The sequence below is a fragment of the Schistocerca americana genome, chromosome 1, assembly GCF_021461395.2.
Source record: "Schistocerca americana isolate TAMUIC-IGC-003095 chromosome 1, iqSchAmer2.1, whole genome shotgun sequence".
Classification (NCBI taxonomy): domain Eukaryota; kingdom Metazoa; phylum Arthropoda; class Insecta; order Orthoptera; family Acrididae; genus Schistocerca; species Schistocerca americana.
In genome coordinates, this window is record NC_060119.1 from 1,135,284,720 (window position 1) to 1,135,311,777 (window position 27,058).

The 27,058-nt window shown below is 40.2% G+C and overlaps 1 protein-coding gene across 1 annotated transcript in view; it reads right to left on the minus strand.

The window, feature by feature from the left end:
- Nucleotides 1-24,725: 24,725 nt before the first annotated feature.
- LOC124619216 (peroxiredoxin-4) overlaps nucleotides 24,726-27,058 on the minus strand; it is a 45,827-nt gene continuing 43,494 nt past the window's right edge. Inside the window, exons 3-5 of the mRNA XM_047145440.1 lie at nucleotides 26,784-27,023; nucleotides 25,575-25,740; nucleotides 24,726-25,493 (exon numbers count right to left, since the gene is read on the minus strand). Of these exons, the coding sequence (XP_047001396.1) occupies nucleotides 25,431-25,493; nucleotides 25,575-25,740; nucleotides 26,784-27,023 (469 nt within the window). The 3' untranslated portion in view covers nucleotides 24,726-25,430. The remainder of the gene's footprint in view (nucleotides 25,494-25,574; nucleotides 25,741-26,783; nucleotides 27,024-27,058) is intronic.

Here is a 27,058-nt window from a genome sequence, read left to right on the forward strand (position 1 = left end):
GTGATTATTGTAGTCAGTTTTTTAACATCTTCTTATTGTAGTAGAGGAACTTAGAAAAAGTAAAATTTTACTATGAGTGAGATGTGTGGGCTTTGCCGTAGGTTCGTGAGTAGTGGATTGCGGTGTGAGACTTGTTCGAAGTATTTTCACTGGGGGGGGAATGCAGTGGGGAAGCCAGTGGGCATTCTGGTGAGATCCTCTCCTGGAACTGCAGGTTATGCAGCAAGAGTAAGTTAATAGAGGAGCAGGAGCGTAAGATCTGTGCCCTTCAGGTGCAGTTGAAAAACACACAGGAGGAGCTAGATAGGATGAGGAGGGAGAAGGGGGTTGGGGAATGGGAGCTGGCTGTTGGCAAGAGATCTGCTAGGAGAAGAAGATTTTCAGATAGTTTTACTATTGGTGTTTACAATAGATATCACCAACTGTCAGAGTCTAGTGGAGAGGAATCTCTAGTAGCTGTAGATGTAGGAAGTATGCAGCAGACCTCAGTAGTTAAGGTGGCTGGAACAGTTGCAAAGTCGAAGAGGAAGAAGAAGGTTCTGCTGTTAGGTAGTTTTCATGGCAGAGGTGTAGGCCAGCAGTTGCAGGACGTGCTGGGGAGTGAGTACCAGGTCACCAGCATTGTGAAGCCTAATGCAGGGTTGGCTCAGGTGACTGTTCACATAGGGGGGTTATGTAGGGATTTTACTAAAGAGGATCAGGTAGTGATAGTGGGTGGGGCTGGTAATAGTATTGACAGGGATGGGGAGTATGACATAGATGGTGACCTGGAAAAGATAGCCACTCAGACTGGCAACACGAATGTGCATTTCGTGGAACTGTTTCAGCGTCACGATCGGCCTCATCTTAATACAGCCGTCAGGCGTAATAACATGAGACTTGGGGGTACGCTGATGACAGAAAGCATGGGTCACATTTCGGTGGTGTCGGTGGAGTCTATCAGCAGGACGGGTTTCACTAGACATGGCCTGCACCTCAACAGGTATGGGAAGGGGAGGCTAGCAAAGCTTATAGGTGACAGCATAGGTGGGGTTGGTGGGATCACTCATGGGAAAATTTCTGCAGTAGTGGGTGTTAGAGCTGCACCTTTTTTAGATTGAAGTCAGCTGATAGATATTCCTGCTTAAGGGAAGTCTCTCTAACAAAGGAACCACTTTTGACAAAGCTTAGGTATCTGAGTAATGACTGAATTAGTATATTTCATCAAAATATACAAGGTATTAGAGATGAAGTTAGTGAATTGCTTATAGATGTTGACTCTGAAATTATTGGTATATCTGAACACTTCTTAAATAAGGAGATAATTCAGAGGCTTCCTCTACCAGGATACAGGTTGGCTGGCAGCTTTTCGAGGAGCTCTTTGTGGTGTGGGGGAGTAGCCGTGTATGTGAAAAATGGCATCTCATTTGAGTCAATTAATGTTTCGAAGTACTGCACTGAAAAGGTGTTTGAATGTTGTGCAGGTGTGGTTAAATTTAATGGAGCTAAACTTCTAACTGTTGTTATTTATAGATCCCCAGACTCCGATTTCACAACATTTTTGCTAAAGCTAGAGGAGGTTCTTGGTTCACTTTATAGGAAATACAAAAAGTTAGTTATGTGTGGTGACTTCAATATTAATTGTATAAGTGATTGTGCAAGGAAGAGGATGCTGGTAGACCTCCTTAATTCATATAATCTTATGCAAACCATATTCTTTCCAACGAGAGTGCAAGGGAACAGCAGAACAACCATAGACAACATTTTTGTTCATTCCTCATTACTAGAAGGGCATTCTGTTAGCAAAAAGGTGAATGGCCTTTCAGATCATGATGCACAAATTTTAACTCTAAAAGATTTTTGTGCTGCAACACGTGTTAAATATAGTCATCAGCTGTTTAGGAGAGCTGAAAAAGTTGCTGTAGAGACCTTTGTAAACCTTATCAAGGAACAAGAGTGGCAAGATGTTTATAGCGCTGATACAGTAGACGATAAATATAATGCTTTTCTCAATACTTTTCTCGTGCTCTTTGAAAGTTGCTTTCTGTTAGAACGTTCAAAACAGGGTACTCGCACAAACAGGCAGCCTGGGTGGCTGACTAGAGAGATAAGAATATCTTGTAGAACAAAGTGGCAATTATATCAAAACGTTAGAAACAGTCAGAATCTAAATGCAGCAGCCCATTACAAACAGTATTGTAAGGTGCTTAAATAAGTTATTAGGAAGGCAAAAAGTATGTGGTATGCAGATAGAATAGCTAAATCTCAGGATAAAATTAAAACCATATGGTCAGTCGTAAAGGAAGTGGCTGGTCTGCAGAGGCAGGTCGAGGATATAGAATCAGTGCATAGTTGGAATGTCCGTGTTACTGATAAGTCGCATATATGTACAGTACTTAATAATCACTTTCTGAATATAGCAGGTGAACTAAATAGAAATCTAGTCCCAACAGGGAATCATACAGCGCTCTTAGAAAAAAGTGTTCCGAGACTGTTACCTGAAATGCTCCTCCATGATACTGACAAGAGGGAGATTGAGTTAATAATTAAATCACTAAAGACCAAGAACTCTCATGGATATGACAGGGTATCTAGGAGAATACTGAAGTATTGTTCTATGTATGTTAGCCCAGTACTTAGCCATATCTGTAACTTTTCCTTTAGGAGTGGTCGGTTACCTGACCGATTAAAGTACTCGGTAGTGAAGCCACTTTATAAAAAGGGAGACAGGGATAATATTGACAATTATAGACCTATTTCTATGCAATCGGTGTTTGCTAAAGTTATCGAGAAGGTTGTATATACAAGGTTACTGGAGCACTTAAATTCACATAATTTGCTGTCAAATGTTCAGTTTGGTTTTAGAAATGGTTTAACAACTGAAAATGCTATATTCTCTTTTCTCTGTGAGGTTTTGGATGGATTAAATAAAAGGTTGCGAACGCTAGGTGTTTTCTTTGATTTAACGAAGGCTTTTGACTGTGTTGACTACAAAATATTACTGCAGAAGTTGGACCATTATGGAGTAAGGGGAGTAGCTTACAATTGGTTCGCCTCTTACTTTAAGAACAGAAAGCAGAAGGTAATTCTCCGCAATATTGAGAGTGGTAGTGATGTTCAGTCCCAATGGGGCACTGTTAAGTGGGGTGTTCCCCAAGGGTCGGTGCTGGGGTCACTGCTGTTTCTTATTTATATAAATGATATGCCTTCTAGTATTACAGGTGATTCAAAAATATTTCTGTTTGCTGATGACACCAGCTTGGTAGTGAAGGATCTTGTGTGTAATATTGAAACAGTATCAAATAATGTAGTTCATGAAATAAGTTCATGGCTTGTGGAAAATAATTTGATGCTAAATCACAGTAAGACTCAGTTTTTACAGTTTCTAACTCACAATTCAACAAGAACCGATATTTTGATCAGACAGAATGGGCATATTATAAGCGAGACGGAACAGTTCAAGTTCCTAGGCGTTCGGATAGATAGTAAGCTGTTGTGGAAAGCCCATGTCCATGATCTTGTTCAGAAACTAAATGCTACTTTATTTACCATTAGAACAGTATCTGAAATAAGTGACACTTCAACACGAAAAGTAGTCTACTTCGCATATTTTCATACGCTTATGTCGTATGGTATTATTTTTTGGGGTAATTCTTCTGATTCAAAAAGGGTATTTTTGGCTCAAAAACGGGCTGTTCGAGCTATATGTGGTGTAAGTTCGAGAACCTCTTGTCGACCCCTATTCAATAGTCTGGGAATTCTGACATTGCCCTCACAGTATATATATTTTCTTTAATGTCGTTTGTTGTTAGCAATATTAGCCTATTTCCAAGAGTTAGCAGCTTTCACTCAGTTAATACTAGGCAGAAATCCAATCTGCATGTGGAATGCACTTCCTTGACTCTTGTGCAGAAAGGAGTGCAGTATTCTGCTGCATCCATTTTCAATAAGCTACCACAAGAGCTCAAAAATCTTAGCAGTAGCCCAAACTCTTTTAAGTCTAAACTGAAGAGTTTCCTCATGGCTCACTCCTTCTATTCTGTCGAGGAGCTCCTGGAAGAGCTAAAAAATTAAGCAAATTCCAGTGTTACATTGTTGATTTTCTTTATTTAAACTTACGACTTGTCACCTGAATATGTTTTTTTATATTTCATTTTATCTGTTTCTAATATCGTGTTATAATTTCATGTATTGACTCGTTCCATGACCATGGAGACTTCTCCTTAATTTGGTCCGACGGAACAATAAATAAATAAAATAAATAATTCTTGTAGTTTTTTGAGGAGCTACACATAGCCCACCATTTCTTTTGTTCAGGTGTCAGGCTTCTCAGGTATTGTACTGTTAAGTCACCATAGTGTAAATGTTCTTTCATAGTTTTCATTAATTATTGGCTTATTCTTCTGTTTTCCTGCTTCAAAACTTGTGGAATCTTACTGTTCACAGTAATATAATCAGAGAATTTTTATCTAATACTGTATGCTCAGGACATATCTCAAATTTTTATTCAAATAATCTTTAGAAGCAGCATCCCATATGACCTTTGGACTCTTGGATATCTATGCACATGCACAAGGCTGAACACAAAAAAAGACATTGTGTGGATACATCTTTATTACAGCATCACTTTCATGAGTTAGCTGTGGTGCAAAGAAAACAGGGTTAGGGGTTACAGTAGGGAGATTGGCAAGTTGCTACTAGTGTGTGGGAAGTATTTTTGGAAATCTGTATCTCGTATCATAACTTCCATCTGTGTACTTAGTGACACTTAAGTGTTAACAATCATGGCACTATGTTTAATGAGAAAAATGAATCAGATCAGATTGATATTTTGGAGGTTCTAAGTAAGAGAGTACATAAAGTATAAGGAATTTAGATATTCACAATAAATGCACTGTTGCTTCCATGTGGGTTAATTTGAACACAAATATGAACATGATTAACAAGTTGTGATAGCTTTATTAAGCAGTTTAATAAGAAATTAAAGTTATTAATGAATCAACCATTTCTGAGGGGAACATGCCTGGGACACAGTCTCATGATGATAACCTTGGAGTAGGTTTACAAAGGAGGTTTCTGATTTGCTGCTGTAATTTTATTTTGTAATTATTGTAAATTTGGCCTGTAGAGCAAACATGGGTGAAAACCAATGTTGAGTTTATCAGAGGGGCTACTAAGAAAAATGCTGAGCAAAGCAGGTGATGTACAAGGTGTATTCAAAAAGTAATGGAAAATTTTGTACTTTCACATGTTGTGTTAGATTCATGTGATATTTTTGTCATTGTGTTGGTGAATGTATCTGTAGTGTGTTTAGCTATATTGCTCATATGGTCTGTTATCAGCTGTCAATAAGATTACCTGTGATTTGATAGTAACGACGATTGTTTATTTTGTATAAAAATAGACTGAGAAATTGTTAGAAATTTTGATACAAGAAGCCACATTGTAGAAATGTTAAATATTGCGTTTGGTGAGCCTACTAGAAGTAAAACAGGCTTTGAGAGTGGTGTAAATGTTGTGAAAATGATGACACTGGACACCTCAGCACACAAACAAATGAAATCACAGGATACATGAAAGAAAGAAATTATGAACTATCTCTGAATCACAATCAGAGAAGTCACTGATGATATTGGCATATCAGTTGACTCATACTACGAAATTCTTTTAATTTTTTGGGTACCAAATATGGGACAATAGAATATGTACCAAAATAGTTCAGTTTTGAACAAAAACAGCAGTGTATTAAAGTGTCTCTGGAGTTACTAGGTGAAATAGACAATAAAGCAGAACAACTGAAACATATCAACAGGAGATGCAATATACAATTGCACGGATGATGTTGAAACTTTAGCCTCAGTTGTCCCAGTGGAAGCATTCTAGGTCACAAAGACCGAAAGTAACCTCTGGTATCCAACTCCTCAATAAGTTCATTCACTGTGGGAGGGGACAGAACCTCTCCTTGTTGACATCTTCTGGTGGTATTCATCACCATTTTCTCATACTGCATGGTGGCTTCCACCTTCAGTTTACTCAACATTGTCTTAATCCACATCATATATGGTGATCTTCATACCATGCCCTTTTACAGTTATCACCACGGATTTGAAGATTGTGTGGCGGCGTAACATTTCTGACTCTGTAAATGAGTATTGCTGCCCCGTGAGGCAGTGGGAGTTAGTATGCTCTGCATGCACATAATGCTTACATGTGTTATGTACCTGTGCAGTGTGGAAATCGTATCTCTGTGCTGTGTCACTATTCTGCTATCACATTGCTGATACCCCATTTCCCACAGTGGAGACACCAAATTTCTGTGTCGCACCAAGATTTCACTGTTAAGTCAAAAAGCTGCCACAACAGTTATGCCATGGAGAATGCTGCCTTCCAGTTCGAGTGATGTCACACCAACGTCAGCTGCGCAGTGAATGACTGCATGTCTGCATGAACTCCATGAGACACAGACTAAACCTCTGGATAATAAATGGAGTATGCATACCTTACTTACGGTGTCGAGACCTCATGCGCAATCTCACATGCATTTTCTGCCACCTCAGACATCTGAAATTGGGAAGTCATACCTACCGTGTTGGCCTCAAAACTTCACTCACACATGCAGCTGTCCTTTGAACTGCTACCCAAGTTCTAGACAAATCACTGCATGATTATGATGATGCCACCCGCACCATGACATAGCCCACCTTATCATGCACCACCCTCCATCGAGCCGCATTTCCTGCCAATCACACACTGAGGCTTCTGCGATGTGCCACTTCCACCTCGCAATGGTGCCTTACAAACAAACCACTGATGGCCATCAGACCATCTACCAACGTCCGAAACTACTGTCATTCCACATGGATTCTCCTGCAATGTTGTTTGCCCTCAGTGAGTGTTTGTTGACAGGCAGTGGCATCACCAGCTCGGAGACTTGCGGACCTTATTTTGGACTTGCATTTGGATGTTCCAGTCTCTCACAGATATAAAACTGCCAAGACACTACTGCTACGATGACTAACATGCATGACTAAGCAGCACCTACATCTTGCCATCAACGAGACTACTTTGGGCAACAACATGCCATCTTTGATCTGGTACTGCTTGTGAGTCCTAATTGACCCATCACTCCTGCCTGACAGCGTGCTATGGACATTTTCGTTTCTAAAACTGCCAGAGAATAGACAAACATCTATGCTAGCACATGAGGAGGCACCACTGGAGTTTAAACTGTAACTTGCTGACAAATTGCGGGCATTATCACAACACAGCATTCTAATTAACAACAAACAGCACTATGCTGCAGTTGATGCCCAGTACATCTGTACTGAAAGCATTTTTGCACAATCCTGGCTGAGCTGCGCCTATATTCTGCACAGCTGCAGACTGCTCAACAATGGACAAACCAGCCAGAACTGGGCCGTGCCCCCTGCCTCTACCATCCCGAGTGTCTTTCATAGTTCTGGCAGACAGCCCTGCACCTACCCAAACAAGTATGGCAACCTGACTTAGGTGCACCAGGCCATTTTTCATTAACAAGTTCCCTCTGCGCACCACAACAAAACAGCACCATTGCAGCATTTTCAACAAGCAGATGGTCTCTGACTATTCGTCCATGACAAAGCCTGCACTTGTATTTCCTTGTTGGTACTGGGCCCGATGAGAACAATCTAACACCTTCTCTTACACCTGCTACATTGTCGCCGCTGCAACTGCCCATGGCCAATAACACTGTAATCGCAGTTGCTGGAATGCACACGTCACACTCGACCTTGCACAGATACACAAATACCTTGGACATTCCTAGTGGTAGACAGTTGAACCAGTCTTGGGAGCTGACATCTTCCGGCACGACCAACTACCGCCAGATTTAAATTGTGTCCTATTACAATGGGATGGCCAGCATTCAGTTTGTGGTGTGGTCAGCAATACACTACCTGCCAGCACTCTAACACCCTTAGTCACGCTGCCACTGCTCGACGCACGACTCAACCTGAAGCTAAAAAGTGAAGCACTTTTCAATTAGCTGCATTTAAAGTTGGCTGAGTATTGAACATTATATCATGACGAAGAGGTCATGTCTCCCTGGTGAACAATTATGGAGATGATTTGTGCATGCCACCACATCACTAAGTGCACAACTCAATAGCATCTCTTTGACCTTTGTCATCTTGACACCAATCACTACTGTGGCGCCGCTACTACCAGCACTTCTCAGCTCACTGAAAGGTCAACCCCCACTTGAGTGCGCTCCTGGGACAATGCCATGTGACGTTAACAGTGGCGTTGAATCATGTTGCACCCCATTTCCTGGACTCATTCCATGCTCCTCCATTGGACCACAGACAATCTTCTTCTTCTTCCTTTTTATTATGGTTTTAGGGTGCAAAACTGCTACAGTCATAAGTGCCCATTCTGTGGCTTAGGGAAGGGTAAAAATCTGAATGTTAAATCAGCAGCAATGGGAGCGAAACTCAAGGAGGGAAACTAAAAATGGAAGGAAATCTTAGAAAACTATCATTGAAGGGGGGAGGGAGGTTGTATTCCCAAAAAAGAGCTTCAGATGACCGATGTCATCTCACTGACACTGATAAACTCAAGGATGTGATCGGCTGAGTGCGTGTCATCTGCTAAAAGAGAAGAGATATCATGCGACAACTGTAAATGAGCGTGTAGTGGATTAAAATATGGGCATTGAAGTAAAAGGTGTCTCACCGTCCACGGTTGAGAGCTGTGGGGACAAAGTGGGGAAGGATCACCACTTAAAAGATGTTGATGGCTAAAAAGATAGTGCCCTATCCGGAGTCTAGTTAAAATTACCTCCTCTTGATGACAAGGCCAGGAGGAAGTGGTCCAAGTACAGGGAAGAGATTTTACGTCCCGTAATCTATTATCAGGAAGTGTAGATCAAGGTGAACACCATCAAAGAGCAACACGACGACATAAAATGCGCTGTAGATCAGCAAAGGGAACTATGCTAACATACAATCTGTGCTGTGTGTGATGGTACAGTCCACCATATCACAACCACACCGGGTCGCCCTGTCTGTCACTGCTCCCCTCGTCTAGCTCCCTATAAACTTACAGTGGTTACAGTTGCTGTGGATGAACTTTTGTGGACTATCATAGTCAAGTCATCCCAGTCACAAAAACTGACAACAGCTGCCCCTCCGTAGTTGCATATGATGACGCCTAAGAGCTGAGGGTGATATGGTGGCCGGTTGGTACTGTTGGGTCTTCAAGGCCTGTTCGGATGGTGCTTGCTTATAGCCAGGCCATCAGACAGTGCTTGGGTGTTCCCAATTAAACTAGTTCCTAAAAAGTACAGTACTTAGCGCCTATGTGGCAACTACCACTACCTCAATGCCCCTACAATTATTGACAGCTATCCCTTCTGAACTTGCATGATTTTCACGGGATAAAAATTTGCCTGTCAGTGGATTCTGCACCCAGAAGATTCCGCCACCTTGATTTTATAGCACAGTTCACTAACAATGTGTGATACATCAAAGGTGCCGATAATATTGTGGCGTACATTTTTTACCGCATCACAGCTACCTCAGTCCACTTGGACTTTGATAGAATATCATATGCGCATGTGACAGGTGCCCATCTCCACAGCTTGTTTAGCAAACCAGACACCGGACTCAAATTGCAACACACGCTACCTGGTGTGATGTCCAACTAGTCTTTCTAAACCATATCAGAAGACAATTTTTGACCTTCTCCACAACCTTGCACATCTGGGTGTGCCCTACTGTACACCTCATCACAGAATGGTTTGTCTGGCCTAACATTGAAAACAATTGCGACACCGTGGACCTGGAATTGCATTTCACCCCAAAAGGCTCAAACTGGCTGCCACACAGAGAACCCCCCCCCCCCCCCCCCCCGCCCTCCCCCCCAGTAAATTCCCGATTCCAAAGGAGCGGTTTCAGCATGTCCTTTATGACATCGCAGGTCAGCTCCTCAAATCACGTGTTTACTGTACCATTCTGTCAATGGTAGTGTGACATGATGGGTGGATGCCACATCCATTTCTGATATCAGCAGAGACAGTAGCAAAAACTTTTGCCAACATTTTAATTGCCTGATTCGGCTGCCTCGCCTCCTCAATGTCGGACCACGTTCGGTAGTTTGAATCCCAACTATTCAATAATTTATGCCACCTATGCAGATGCCACCAGTTCCATACAATCACCTATCAATCTCTGTCCAAGACCTCGTAGAACGGTGGCATCAGACAATGAAAGCTGCTCTCAGAGGCCACTCAGAATCATGGGGGGGAGGCTCTTCTGTGGGTTCTCCTGGGCATTCGCATGGCACATAAACATGATCTTCGACGTGTCACTTGCCAAAACACTGTACAGTGAGCCCCTCACTTTACTACTGAATTCGTAGGGCGTGAAACGGTCCCAAAGACTTACCAGACTTAGTTGATACCAGACTTAGTAGATAGTGTCGGAAGTTCCATGCGGCTTTTCGCGGATGATGCTGTAGTATACAGAGAAGTTGCAGCATTAGAAAATTGTAGCGAAATGCAGGAAGATCTGCAGCAGATAGGCACTTGGTGCAGGGAGTGGCAACTGACCCTTAACATAGACAAATGTAATGTATTGCGAATACATAGAAAGAAGGATCCTTTATTGTATGATTATATGATAGCGGAACAAACACTGGTAGCAGTTACTTCTGTAAAATATCTGGGAGTATGCGTACGGAACGATTTGAAGTGGAATGATCATATAAAACTAATTGTTGGTAAGGCGGGTACCAGGTTGAGATTCATTGGGAGAGTGCTTAGAAAATGTAGTCCATCAACAAAGGAGGTGGCTTACAAAACACTCGTTCGACCTATACTTGAGTGTTGCTCATCAGTGTGGGATCCGTACCAGGTCGGGTTGACGGAGGAGATAGAGAAGATCCAAAGAAGAGCGGCGCGTTTCGTCACCGGGTTATTTGGTAACCGTGATAGCGTTACGGAGATGTTTAATAAACTCAAGTGGCAGACTCTGCAAGAGAGGCGCTCTGCATCGCGGTGTAGCTTGCTCGCCAGGTTTCGAGAGGGTGCGTTTCTGGATGAGGTATCGAATATATTGCTTCCCCCTACTTATACCTCCCGAGGAGATCACGAATGTAAAATTAGAGAGATTAGAGCGCGCACGGAAGCTTTCAGACAGTCATTCTTCCCGTGAACCATACGCGACTGGAACAGGAAAGGGAGGTAATGACAGTGGCACGTAAAGTGCCCTCCGCCACACACCGTTGGGTGGCTTGCGGAGTATAAATGTAGATGTAGATGTGCACATATGTACAAAAATCCATGTGCCACCCACTTGCATCACGTGACACAACGAATTTTTATTCATAAAGACCTGGCCACAGGTTCTTATGTGATGCTATGTACAGTCACAATGAAACCAGTCCTACAGCTACCATTTACAGGACCATACTCAGTGTTGAAACGCAATACAGACACTTTTGATATTGTAATTACTGGAAAACAAACAGTGTTGGTGAGCCAGATTAAAACGGCGTGGACTGTCACAACAGACACTGCGTTCCCTACTCCCTCTCATGCACCCGTTTGTCAATTTCCAAGTTTGTGTGAATCTTCACAGTTTTCTGCTTGGCGATATGTCCATCAATTACCTTGTGATTATTGCTACCTACATGGACAGGCGTCACACACAGTTTTGTGTACACCACTCCTGTTCCACCAGAAGTCAACATAGAAGGACTCCCCTCCCAGTTTTGAATAGACAGTACACTCACAATCACCACCCCAGTTTATACCATCTCCAGCCCTGCAAACACTGCACATGGAAGCAATAATCCAAGGCAACGCTGCCAACATGCCGCTATCTTCAAATGCTGCCACTGAGCAAGCAACAATTAAAGACACTGCCAAGACTACTTCCTTATCTGCAATACCACCGCTGGCATTCTGTTAGCTGATGTTGCACTCTGGGCATGCCCTATGCCCCCACTGACTGCAACGTGTCTTCCATCACACAGCCGCCTACTCCACTGCAGACAGACGATGCCTTGCTGCAGCCTCTCCTCACGTGCTCAGCACTATGGTGGTGGGGGTGTCCTTTGTGGCAATGTAACATCGCTGATCTTGTAAATGAGGATTGCTGCACCGTGAGAATACTCTGTGCGCTTATAATGCTTACATGTGTTACGTTTATGTGCTTACTAATAAATAGTGTGGAAATCTTATCTCTATGCTGTGTCACTATTCTATCATTCTGCTGGTCCCCATTTCCCACAATTTTATTGCCAAAAGCCTCTTCAGTGTCCAAGAAGATGCAGAGAATAATTTACTGAAAATGTGATGCTTTTTCCACTTTCTATACAAACTGGTGAAGTTTTACATGTAGAGCAACCTTCTTTAACATGCACATTAACCAGTTTTTCTAATGTCTTCAGGAGGGAGGAGCAGGACAGACTAACCAGTTTCATATCCTTACCATTGGTATGATCAATTCTCTGTGGCTTCCTAATGAAAATATCTGTTCCTGTACTCCAAGCATTAGGAATGACTTCTGCAGCTAGGCTGACTCTAGTCTGCATAGGAATCTAATTTGTCCCTCCCCTGCTTGTTGCAGTAGAGTTGGAAAGTTTGTCAGGGCCTAGTGACTTGAACGGTTGAAACATTCCTACTTACTACTGGATTTTATTTATTTATTTCTTTGAGTCAGTGCATTTTCTGGCACATTCCCAGTTCTCCCTTTTGCTTCCTGTAAACCATAACTATCACGAACCGAATCTCGGTCTTCGCTATCTGCCAAAGTGCACTGAGGGAAGCGAGTATCGAGTACATCAAGCATCTTGAGCACTGTCCTTGTATACCCACCATACCTCTTCCTTAAAGTGCCCCCTGGATTGGTTGATAAACTAGTGAGGATTTTATGAACTCTGGGACACACACCTGTACCTTCCACCTCCACGCAGAATAGCTTTCAGTATGATTCTTTCATTTGCTGAACAGCAAAGATTGCTTGATATTCTGCCTATTTTGCTTCCCTTCTTGTAGGGTTAACTTCCAGATTATTGTTCACCAATGTACAGTCCTGTTTGTGCAGTCTCAGTGACAGGAATGTTGTCTAAGTACGAGGTCAGAATGGTAGACTTCACTTCGTCTGTCATTTCCACAGGATTCACTGGATTCCTTGTTGAAGTTCGCACTTCAGATAAGCGTGAGTTCGGGTCTTTCCTGTATGAGTTTCAGTCTTTGCAGAGGATTCCTAGAGGCAGTGCTCTGTTTAGCACCCACTCCGTCAGACTTGGTATACATCTTGCCAATTAAGGATGGCTTCAATGTTGTTGAGGCAATGTGTCACTTGTTATGTGTTAAAAATGTCTTCCACTATCTTCCAGCATTTTCCATCTTTATCATAGCCTAACATGTTCTCCCACAATTTGACATCATTAAGAGTCACTAACATATTACCACCCGCTTAAACACACAATCTACAAAAAAAACGTTTATACAATTTATCGGATACCACAGACAGACCTGTGTTCAGTGTCCAAAGGTCTACAGAATAAATATTGAATGTGATTAACTACTATGTAAGTTTGAAAGGATGGGTTCCTTTTGTAGAAATATTTTGAAATTGTCCTGCTTTCCTAACCAAGTGGATCAGATAACGATAAAATCTTTTCAAATGCCTTGATGGAGCTGACAGTTTGCAGCACCTGAAACTGAACAGACAGCTCAGAATATTTGGTGAAGTGTGGCAACATTTTTATAAGTACATCCTTGTGATCAGAGGTCTGGGGGACTTTGGCTGTTCACTTATATAATAAAATGAAACACTACTGCTGTCCTTATGGTGTCATTTATTGTATGGCTACCAGTTTTGGTAGTTCAGTGTACGATCTTCAGCGCTTAGCAAATGCTGAGGGGGTTAACACCATCAGTGTACACAATGCATCAGTGGCCAAAAGCTATAACTGGTTTTCGCAGACTACCTGTAACCGATGTTCTCTCTCCAACCATCACCTTAGTCAGTTAATAGTTGAGTTAGTTGCCCGTCTGTTGGTTTTTTGCAGTGAGATCTTAACGCCACCTTGGGGGTGCTGTAGGCTTGCTGTGGAGGGGAGTTGTGAATTAATGTCCAACACCACCGAAGAAGCACGTTGGTCAAGACTGCAGATCACAAATGTAAATTGTTCAAATTCTTCATATATTTGCTACTGCACAAAAATGTTCTCCATAATAGTAAATCAAAACCTACCTGTTTGGGTACAAATGGTGATGTCCAAATTTGTAATTGTGACGTGGGTGGGCTGCCTGGAAAGTTTGTAGCTTGTGTGAGCTGAATCAACACAACTTACTGAATTGGGAGTATACTCACACTTGGTTTGATGTGACATCAGACACAATGAACCTCATAAACCAGTCGTAAAACTAGTGAAGGCCTAGGGCTTAATTTTTAAAATTTTATTTATTTTTCTTACTTACCTGAGGCTCTATAACCTTATTACCTATTTGTTTAATGGTTGGTTAAAGCTACAGCAGAGACTTTTTGAACAATGTGAAGAACAAAACATGCAGTGCCTTCAGCTGTTAGATTAAGCAATTTGGAGACAATCACTGGTGGAGGAATGCTGATTTATTGCTGGATGCTAATGAAACACTATGAATGTATAATTATTATGAGTAGTTAAATTATATGATCCTGATGCTGTAAATTATTATCAAAAGTACGCATATGGCAAGAAAAAGGTTCAATACAATATCTATATGGTAAAGAAAATGGGGTTCCCAGGGGAACCTGCACTCTACGCAGGTTTAGTTGTTTGAAGTACACCGGGTTTACCAAGCTTTCCTTGAAGCAGTTTCTTGCCCTTTGCTATTGTCTTTCAACTGACTTTATTTTTTACTGCAATATTTTAGATTAATTAAAATGGAAAAATGATATGATTGTTCAAAAACATATTGGAAGATAATGAACACTTGTTCTTTTATATAGATTTAATAGCAGTGCTTAGGCACACACAAAAGCTATAGAACATAGAAATTTATTTGTAACACTTTCTTAATATATCGAAAAGAGGCTTTCACTTTTTTTTTATGTGGCATTTTCTACCGTTTCTTTCCCCTTATAATTAGTGGCTGGGTTTCTTATCTCTTTTTAGCGGAGATTAGCTACTACCAGTTAAGTACAGTAGTCTTTATGACAAATATGAAATATTTCAAAAGCAGTATAATATGTATTAGATACAGATAGCATTTTTTACGTACTATGAATTACACTACTGTTTTAAAAAGATGTTAGCGTTATCAAATAAACGAGGGGTAGAGGAAGCGAAACTATGCCCTAAAGAAGGTTGTAATGCGCTAACATGTAAGCGAGGAGCCGTAACTTTGTAATTGTGTACTCCCTTAAGTTTTAAAAAGAAAATGTTTATGCTGAGAGAATTTAAAATAAGGGCTATAATATTTTAAGGTAGCATGTAGTAATGAAGATTTTTTACTTATTTATCTAAAAACAAAGATGTAGTGACTTACCAAATGAAAGTGCTGGCAGGTCGACAGGCACACAAACAAACACAAACATACACACAAAATTCAAGCTTTCGCAACAAACTGTTGCCTCATCAGGAAAGAGGGAAGGAGAGGGAAAGACGAAAGGATGTGGGATTTAAGGGAGAGGGTAAGGAGTCATTCCAATCCCGGGAGCGGAAAGACTTACCTTAGGGGGAAAAAAGGACGGGTATACACTCGCGCACACACACACACACACACACACACACACACACACACACATATCCATCCACACATATACAGACACAAGCAGACATATTTAAAGACAAAGAGTTTGGGCAGAGATGTCAGTCGAGTTTATTTATACATCAAGTTCTGTAGGATCAAATTGAGGAGCAAATCAACAATACAACAACAATTAGCTTAATTTTTCACAGAACTCCTCAACAGAATAGAAAGAGTGACCCATGTGGAAACTCTCCAGTTTCGATTTGAAAGCACATGGATTACTGCTAAGATTTTTTAAGTCAAGCGGTAGCTTAATGAAAATGGATGCAGCAGTATACTGCACACCTTTCTGCACAAGAGTTAAGGAAGTCCTATCCAAATATAGGTTTTATTTATTGGGAATAAGGTAATAGTGTTAACAAGAAATGACCAGAAGGAATATATATATACTGAGAGGCCAATGTCAAAATACCGGATTCGTGAACAGGGGCCCACAAGAGGTTCATGAATTTACACAAATTATTGCCCAAACAGCCCGTTTCTGAGCCAAAAATATCCTTTTAGAATGGGAAGAGTTACCCCAAAATATAATACCATGACATAAGCAAATGAAAGTAAGCAAAGTAGACTAATTTTTGTGTCGAACAATCACTCACATCAGATACCATTCGAACAGTAAAAGTGGCAGCATTAAGTCTTTGGACAAGATCCTGAAGGTGGGCTTTCCATGACAGTTTACTATCTATCTGAACACCTAGAAATTTGAACAGTTCAGTTTCAGTAATCATATGCCCATTCTGTGAAATTAAAACATCAGGTTTTGTTGAATTGTGTGTTAGAAACTGTAAATACTGAGTTTTATTGTGATTTAGCATTAGTTTATTTTCTACAAGCCATGAACTTAGGTCATGAACTCCACTATTTGAGTTGGGATTGGGTTGTTTGGGGGAGGAGACCAGACAGCGAGGTCATCGGATTAGGGAAGGACAGGGAAGGAAGTCGGCCGTGCCCTTTCAAAATGTAAATCAGGATGGCCGGACGCGGGATTGAGCCATTGTCCTCCCGAATGCAAGTCCAGTGTGCTAGCCACTGCGCCACCTTGCTCGGTCCACTATTTGCATGCAACATCCTTTACTACCAAGCTAGTGTCATCAGCAAACAGAAATATTTTAGAGTTACCCGTAATACTAGAGGGCATATCATTTATATAAATAAGGAACAGGAGTGGCCCCAACACTGATCCCTGGGGCACCCCCCCCTCCCCCACTCAGACCCCACATCACAGCCATTCTCAACATTGTGAATAATAACCTTTTGCTGTCTGTTGCTAAAGTGAGAGGTGAACCAATTGTGAGCTACTACCTGTATTCCATAACAGTCCAACTTCTGGAGCCATATTTTGTGATCAACACAATCAAGCGCCTTAGTTAAAAAAAAAAAAAAAAAAAAAAAAAAAAAAAAAAAAAAAAAAAAAAAAAAAAATATGCCTAGCATTCGAAACCTGTTGTTAACTCATCCAGTACCTAACAGAGAAAAGAGAATATAGCATTTTCAGTTATTAAACGACTTCTAAAGCTGAACTATACATTTGATAACAAATCGTGAGATATAAAGTGATCAATTATCCTTACATACACAGCCTTTTCAATAACTTTGGCAAACACTGATGACATAGAAATAGGTCTAAAATTGTCTAAATTATCCTTTCCTCCCTCTTTATAAAGCGGCTTTTCTACTGAGTACTTCAATCATTCAGGAAACTGACTATTCCTAAAGGAAAAATTACAAATATGGATAAATACAGGGCTAACATGCGCAGCACAGTACTTTAATATTCTGCTAGGCACCCCATCATATCCATGAGAGTCCTTAGTCTTCAGTGATTTAATTATTGACTCAATCTCCCCCTTGTCTGTATCACAGAGGATTATTTCCGACATCAATCGTGGAAAGGCATTTGCCAAGAAAGTTATATGATTCCCTGTAGATGTTACAGACTTTACCACACACTACTAAAATGATCAGTGGTCTGAAATATGCTAATACAAAAATAAACTATATGCAATATCAGCACTGAGATACCAAACAAAAAGAATTGTGAATGCAAAATTAGAGTAGTGTTAGAACCTAAGTGTGTAGTGACCAGGAATGTTGGAAAGATTAAGAAACAGTGTCTTCATTTAAACAAATAAGGGAGAAGGGTAGGCTGCTTCGCACATTAGTGTGTTTGTGATGCAGTGGACCAGATGTAATAAACATGTTGTAGATTGAGGAGTACATCGACCCATGGAGGGGATGGCTTATGCCTAGGTCACGTGAATACACAGAAGGAATTACCTGAACTGAATTGGGAGAAATAGATTTGTTAAGGGACACTGGCAACTTAAATGGAAAAGTAATTAAGAAGTTTCTGCTCACAGAAGGTTATGTAGAAGCAAATAATTGACGTTTCCATTCATACAAGGTTCTCCAAAGTATTACAATGTAAAGAGAATTACCTGGTTAAATGTAAAGAGACTTACCTGGTTAGTGTCAAATAAAGACAGCACCATCTGTGCTTGTTTGATTACATAAATTTCCGAGATTTGCAATAAAAGCGGGCTGAATTTACAGATCTGCATGTAGCTCCTTGGGTGCACAAAGAAGGAATGTAACTAGCATATTCTTAAGCATTCAGTGAGTTATAGTGAAGTAGCAGTGACTACCTCTGCAGCATAAAAAAAATATTGAGCCACTGCCTCTACAGCCATCCGTAATTGCAAAAGTGTTGCCGATTGAGGATTTTATACGTGAAATGATCTCTTGTTTATGTCCCATAAATGTTAGAAGGGATTCATGTCAGGCGATCTGGGTGGCCAAATCATTTGCTTGAATTGTCCAGAATGTTCTTCAAACAATTGCGAACAATTGTGGCCAGTCTCGGCCTTTTGTCTAAGATAAAAGTGTAATGACATGGTGCATTGTCATACATAAAAACTCCATCGTTGCTTGGGAACAAGAAATTCATGAATGGCTGCATATGGTCGCCAAGTAGAATGAAATTTTCACTCTGCAGGGGAGTGTGCATGGATATGAAACTTCATGGCAGATTAAAACTATGTACCGGACCGAGAGCACTTGCCCGCAAAAGGCTAAGGTCCAGAACTCGCATCTCGGTCCGGCTCACAGTTTTAATCTGTCAGGAAGTTTCATATCTGTGCACACTCTGCTACAGAGTGAAAATTTCACTCTGGAAACATCCCCCATGCTATGACTATGCCATGTCTCCACAATATCCTTTCTTTCAGGAGTGCTAGTACTGCAACGTTCGCAGGAGAGTTTCTGAGAAGTTAGGAAGGTAGGAGATGAGGTACTGGTGGAAGTAAAGCTGTGAGGACAGGTTGTGAATCGTGCTTGGATAGCTCAGTCAGTAGAGCATTTGCCCGCGAAAGGCATTGGTCACTAAGTAGCTGAAGTCCGCAGCTCATGGTCTCGCGGTTGCATTCATGCTTCCCGAGCACGGGGTCCCGGGTTCAATTCCTGGAGGGATCAGGAATTTTCATCTGCCTCAAGATGACTGGGTGTTTTGTGTTGTCCTTGTCATTTCATCATCATTCATGCACGTGGCGAGATTGGACTGAGGAAAGTTTGGGAATTTGTACGGGCGCTGATAACTGCGTAGTTGAGAGCCCAAAAACCAAACATCATCATCATCATCATCATAAGTAGCTGAACACAACATTTTCCAGTCAGTGATTGGTTCAGCTGGACCCACACCATTATGGAGCCATCATCAGCTTGACAGTGCCTTGTTGACAACTTGGGACCATGGCTTTGTGGCGTCTGTGTCACACTGTAACTTTACCAACAGATCTAACCAATTGAAATTGGGAACTCATCTGACCGTACCACAATTTTCCAGTCATCTAGGGTCCAACTGACATGGTCATGAGGCTAGGAGAGGTGCTGCGAGCATTGTTGTGCTGTTAGTACAGGCACTCACACTGGTCGTCTGCTACTATAGCCCATTAATGCCAGATTTCACTGCATTGTCATAACGGATATGTTCATCATACATCCCACATTTATTTCTGTGGTTATTTCATGCAGTTTTGCTTGTCTCTTCCCACTGACTACTCTGCGCAAAGACGATTACTCTCAGTTGTTAATTGAATGCTGTTGACAACTGTGTTGTCCATGGTGAGAGGTAAAGCCTGAAATTTGGTATTCTCGGCACACTCTTCACATTGTGGATCTCAAAATATTGAACTCCCTAACTATTTCCAAAACTGGATGTCCCTTACATCTAACTCCAACTACCATTCCACATTCAAAGTCTGTTAAGTCCCACTGTGCAGCCATAATCACATCAAAAACCTTTTTACATGAATCACCTGAGTAAATATGAAAGCTCTGCCAATGCACGCCCTTTTATGTCTAGTGTATGCAATATTACTGCCACCTGTGTATGTGCATATTGCTATCCCAGGACTTTTGTCACCTCGTTACAAAATTGCAGACATGTTAAGGGTTTGATGATTTGATAAGAAAAATAGTCAGTTAGCACAGTGATGTATCATGCATATAAAAAGACAAGGTAAAGTGGAAGGTACCTTTAAGATAAAGCAGTTGATGTGGAGTACAAAGCTTTGACTGATTCTGGAAAAGAAAGTTTTAGTGGGGGGATATGAATTGTGACATGACGTTTTTATGACAGCACGTCCCACTTTCAAACTTTCATGATGACGAAAGATTTTTCATGATGTTTAGTAGTAAATAAGTGACAGGCTGTCCCACTGTGGGAGATATTACAATATGTGCTGATGGGAGAATGCCTTTAAACCGTCACTTCTACAACGCGAGATGGCAAATGTGTACCTTCAGCTGCTGGTGGGGCTCCTCATTCGTTGGCGGCAGCTTTTGATGGTGGTTAGAAGACAAGGAGAAAAAGAGAAAAGGTCATGGCCTCAATGGACACTGTGACAAATAACTGTTCCATTGAATTATGTAGAGAGATAGATACATCTTGTCTTCCTTTTGTACAAGCTGTAGTTGATTCTTGGGGGATGATGGGAGGCATGGGGATGTCTGAGGATGTGACGTGAAATGAGGGACAGCTTCAGGCAAAATGAACAGAACCCAAGAGCTGCACTCTGTAGAAGCCATGTCCCCAAACTGCTTCCACTACAAGGAACTAAGTGGCATTTCAAAGTGCAGTCTTATGACCGATTTCTACCTCTTCGAAAAACATCAGTTGATACCAACAGTTCCAAAACCATTGAATGTCATCATTTTTCTCTGTGTGGGAAATATTGAAAATGTGACTTGATTATTCCATATTTTTTTGAATATTCTCTTGCAGAAAAAAATTCACACCCTGACTTTTCACACACTATTTCTGAACTAAATATAAAAGAGACTGTCCCACAAAAACACGGGAGAACTGCTGGATATCAGTAACGTCCTGCCACGATATTTCGGCGCAGAGTCTTCTGGCCATCTTCAGGTGAGTGCCACTGTAGTAGCACTGGCGAGTACGCGCTGAGCTCCGCTATTTAAAGCCGTACTGAGGTGACATTGCGCACGCACTGCTCAGCGTGCGCGTTCATAATGTCTCCGCCTGCTGCGCCTCGCGCCCTCCACGGTGGAAGCCTGGCGTATCGATATCAGGTTGATTTCCATCTTTATGCAGATAACTACGTTGACTACGAAGTTTCTCTACAACAGGATTCCAAGCAGAGTTTAGCTGATAACCGTTATATCAACTGATGAGAGTCTCATTGTCAGACAATCTTATTTCCACAGATTCATTGATAATCGAGCTCCAAAAGTTTGATGTATGGGCCAAAATTTTTGTGTCGTCGTAATTCATGGAATGGTCTGAAATATCGTGGCAGGACGTTACTGATATCCGGCAGTTCTCCCGTGTTTTTATGGAACAATCAGTACGCCGGGAAAGCTTTAAACATCACATAAAAGAGACTGTTGTAATGGCACTATTGTTAACATGCCTCTACTCCTGACCCAGTGTATCTCCCCTGACTTTTGAGTTTCTGACTAATTGTTTCCTCAGCTTTAAACTCTTCTGCGGAACACTTCTGAAAGACAGCATTTTTGCTGTCTTTGATTTGTGTCTGGCAAGCGTGTACCTTTCTGTATTACCTTTATCATTCTTTAACTATGTACTTTTGCTTCTGCAGTAACCAATACACCTGAAACTGGGTGGGAGCCTGAAAGTGTTATCAGCCATGAACTTAAGTAAATTAAAAATCAGTTTGACCATTCAGCCACTACCTCCATCTGCCGAAATCTTTTAGAATAATATAAGGTATATTTATTAACATTGTCAGATTACACATGCAAAACAGTATGTCGTTCTTCATCTAACCCATGTGAACAGATTTAGGTTAAGATTCACACAGATACGTAAAACTCAAAAGAAACTTTATGAGTCAGCTTAGAAATATCCATACCAAGATATTCTTACGAGTGTAAATGCTGCATAACTCATTACACTGCTTGACAAACTACACCTGTTTAATGTCAACACTTAGGCATTTATTTCCCCACTAGGAGTGCTGTGTTGTCCACCACAACAAAGCGTCAATTCAGTTGCAGTATTTAAGTGGTGCAGTCTATGTATGGAGTCTGACATCACACACATTTGCAAACTCAAGTAACTATCAACGGCCATGGTGAAGAAAACACATTCCACACCTGTTAGTCATCTGTTCCCTGTTATCCAAGTCTTAACCCTTTCGGGATGCGAGGCCCATATACGTGGCCCGATTGTCGCGACAGAAGCCAACAATGATTTGTGACTACAGGGCAAATATGGGAGCCGTAAACAGAGCCAATCACTACTGTGCTTTGCACCATTTTGCCAGAAAATCCCTCAAATGGTGGAGGAAAATTTTCTTCTGGTTATTCGAGGTACGATATTCACTTTTCTAATAGGCCTTGGCCTATTTCGTAAATTTTTATTTTGATAAAAGAGTAATTGTTCTGGCTACTTTCAGGTGAGGATCATCAACGCTTACTTGCTATATGTCATCATAGCAAAGAAAAGAGGAGAGACACCAAAGAGTCATCTGCAGTTTTGGAAGAGTCTCGTCAAGGAGCTTGTGGGCGATGTCAGGGCTCAACCAACCCCATTGAGGAAGAGGTCACGCTCTGAGCTTGGTGACCTACACGGGATGGACAGCCTGTACCATGCTATCCCAAGAATGGACACCAGAAAACAGGGTGACTGTGTCTTTTACAGTGATCGCTCCATGCCAGGAGGGCGAAAACACCCCCCCCCCTTTTTTTTTTTTTTTTTTTTTTTTTTTTTTTTTTTTTTTTTTTTTTTTTTTTTTTTTTTTTTTTTTGCAAAACTCATCCGTCCAATCCTTCTCTTCATGTGCCTGAGTGCAAAGCAAGTATCACAAAGTAGCAAAGTACCGAAAGGACTTGTAAAATATGGTTGCCTATCAAAAAATCGATATGTCAAAGTTGTAAAGTTTGTTTTAAGCAAATTTTATGAAATTTTGTAGTTTATTGACATAAATCAAATTTTTCATCCCTCAAAATAGACTTTTTATTTTTCTTCCCACGGACATCCCATAAGAGATAAAATTGTATTTTATATGTCGTTTTGAAGCTAAAACTTTAAAGAATAAGATACAACTAATTTTAGTATGTCTAATTCAACACCTCTCAACTTTAAAAACAAAAAAAAAAAAAAAAAAAAAAAAAAAATCATTTTTTCTATTTTAACACCGCTGCCAAGTCAAAAAGTGTGCAATATAGAATAATGAAAATAGTATGCCAGTAAAGAGCACGTTTCAAGCTTCATTTACAAAAAAAAAAAATTACACCGATAAGTCAAAAACTGTAGATTTTATAAGCGATGAAAGAAACCTAAAAGATATGGAACCTGCACAGCGCTGCCGAATTGCTTGACTTTGGGGAAACGCACTCCATCCCGAAAGGATTAACGGAGGCCCAGATGATAGCCAATGTGGCAATACTATAGCACCACATGACAAACTACATCAAATAACAGATAGTTTCAATCTGAGTACAGTATGATCTTTTTAGAACAAAAAGAAGAAAAGAAGACACGGTAACTCATTTCTTTTACCACAGTTTCAACACATTTCAAAAAACTCAGCAGATTTATTCAGGTTCCTACCTCATTATAAAGGAATTTCTTCATTCTCCCTAAAGAGAAAATAGATTCCTACTTTCGAGCACCTACGTTGGTCACATAGTTATCACTGGAAAATTGTATGCTCCATTAAATACAATTCCCCTAATATCAAAATATTATAAGACAGTATTCTTCTCCGCAATGCAGACCATACTTTGTAACTAACACTTTCCACAGTTTGAGAAATGAGAAACAACTATTTTTTACTTGATGAAATGGGATAGTGAATATCTGCACAACAAGCACACCATTCTATACTGTTAGAGAATAAAATCACTTTACATAACGATAAATGCATGAATAACTCGAGTAAAATTCTGTTTCTTGACTTGAATTCACCTGTCCATTTTTTAAAAACTGCAGGCTCATAATAAGCTGAACAATAAGACAATGGATTTACTAGTAAAGAAACCATCTAGGATAATACTCAGTTTACTAAACATTCAAGCCAAAGCTGACGCAGAGTAGTAATAGACTAAAATGTTCTCATACTTGACAGTACTCTTGGTATGTATACCACTGGAATCACACACACGTAACAGAGTGAAAATATTTCTTTGACTTATGATTGACACTAAGTTATGGAGAATCCGGCTCTAGAATTTTAACATTATGAAGTAATCTTATTCTAAAGTAAGTTCTGGTAATGTAACATTTGCCACCTTAATAAGTGGTACCATATTCCAGTACTGACAGTAAATATAATAAATACTGCCTCAGTCTAGTGTGACATGATAAAAAAAAAGGTCACATCTGTTTTTTTAACATTTATATTTTCTGCAAAAGAAACAATAACAACTTATTCTGCATTGAGGAATTATGAACACAGAGACACACACACACAAGGAACTCTTAATTCTTTTATTTATTTTTGGAGGGAAATTGAGATGATTGAATGAGGACTTTTCTTTGCAGCAAGTCAGTAATGTCATGATTACAATGTACAGATAATGAAAATGAACAATATTTCACATATACACAAGTATACACACAACTTGTTTGTATGTAATACATAAAGAGTACAAATAAAAACTGCACAGCACCTTTTTAACTTAGTCATCTGGTATAATACCATATCTATGTCAATCCACTAGGTGGAAAAATTAACTAATATAAAATATGGAACATTTAATAAACAATACTAGAAAAACAAAACTAACCAGTTACTAATCTCCACACTTAAATTTCATATCCAAATTTGTTTGTTGCATCTGTTCATTTTTCCCACCCCCTTGATAATAAAGAAATCAGGCTATGTATAACTGCAGTGTCTCATTACTGTTATGGCAAAGCCATAAGCAGTAGCCAAAATCAATATTAAAAATTCTTAAGAGAGAAACCAAATTGTCACTCAGTCTTGTCATGTCATGTGATGTTATTTATTGGAATAAGATTCCGAATTACAAAATTTCCAATTATGTGAAATATTTAACTTGTCAAAAGATAAGATAGTGAAGGCATTTATCTTATCCCTTTATCTCAATTATGTTATCTTAAATCTAACAGTTCCAACCAACTTATGAATCCTTCAATGGAACCTTTTAGCTGTATTTAAAAGTCAGTCTTATACTGTTTGTTAAAGAACTTTGCCTTTTGTACAGGATCTGGCACAATCTGCAACAGAGGAATAAAAAAAAAATAACTTCAAAGCTTCACAAATAACAAGCTTATGCAACAGTAGAGGAGTAACGTTACCGTGTCTCCTCCAGGTTTCCAGCCAGCTGGACAAACCTCTCCATGTTTGTCTGTATACTGGAATGCTTGAACCAGTCTAAGGGCTTCCTCTACACTTCGTCCCACTGGGAGATCATTCATCGTTATTTGCCTGAGAATTCCTTTAGGATCAATAATGAACAGGCCCCTTAAAATAAGAAGGAGTAAAAGAGTTAAAAAATATTCCCAACTTTCAGTTAATATTGGAGCAGAACTCCTCATACGGAATTTGAATACTTACAACTTATGAAATTTAAACAAAACACGAATTTAAAAAAAATCTGTATAAAGATGAAAGGAAGCTTTACGACAACACAAACCATGACTAAATATCGACAAGAACATGTGTATAGTCCTCCATATGCCATTGTCCTATGGACAAAATAAATAATCCTCACCACTGTTTCCCAGCACATGTCAGCATGCTCCTTGTTGCTCATTCCATCCCACACAAAATTCCATAAATGAGACAAAGCACAAGATCACATTGCACACTTGATATGTCCACCATCTATCCAACATCCTTGTGAGAGCTTGTACTTTCTACATTCTATATGCCTCATCCCTAATAACAATGTCAATTTAATCCACTGAAACTATAACAACACACTGACAACAATTATCAAGCCACCTACACATGTATGATAATGGGTAGGTGCCCCTACATCCAAAACATCTGAAAATATCTTTCTAACAATAACAGCTCAGACCTTAAGAGGGATGTTAGGTCTCAGACAGAGAACTGGCTTCTGCCAATTACTGATGATACAGTTTAATCTCCATTTTTCTGTAATTTCTGCAACTGGTTATTTTATTGCTCTTCATTTCTATTAACAACGTCTGCTACCTTCTGCGCTACTGTAGTACATTTCCCCCCATTACGAACATTATCATCCAAATTTAGTCAGTTCTAGCACAAGTGATCAGTGTTGTTATTGACTATGACTCCCCAAATGATTGATTATTTCCCCTCATCTGCTCTCATACTTTAGGTTTCATTTCAGTTATTCATCTTTGTTACAGAGAGAGAAAAGAGACTGTTGAACCCAAATAACATATTAACCTACATATATTCAACTGATTACAGTCTTATGCTACTGACATACTTCATTGATCTTCATTCATGATTACTTAACTAAACATGCACATTTACACTAGATCAAAACTATAGTGTACAAAATAAAATAGTACCTTAAAGCATGTCCTAAATCTTCCAGATACACGCCATAGTCTCTCGCAATCTTGTGAGTCAAATCTGACAGTAACGGTATTTTCAGTTTTCCTAAACCACCTTCTTTTCTCGGAAGGTTCATCCAAGCAAGATGTGTGTATGGGGAATCCACCGAGCAGGCTACAACCTCTGCATTTAATTTTCGAAACTCCTCAATATTATCATTGAATGCTAAGATCTCTGTAGGACATACAAATGTACTGCAAAGACAAAATTGTGTCACTGAATGGTTATT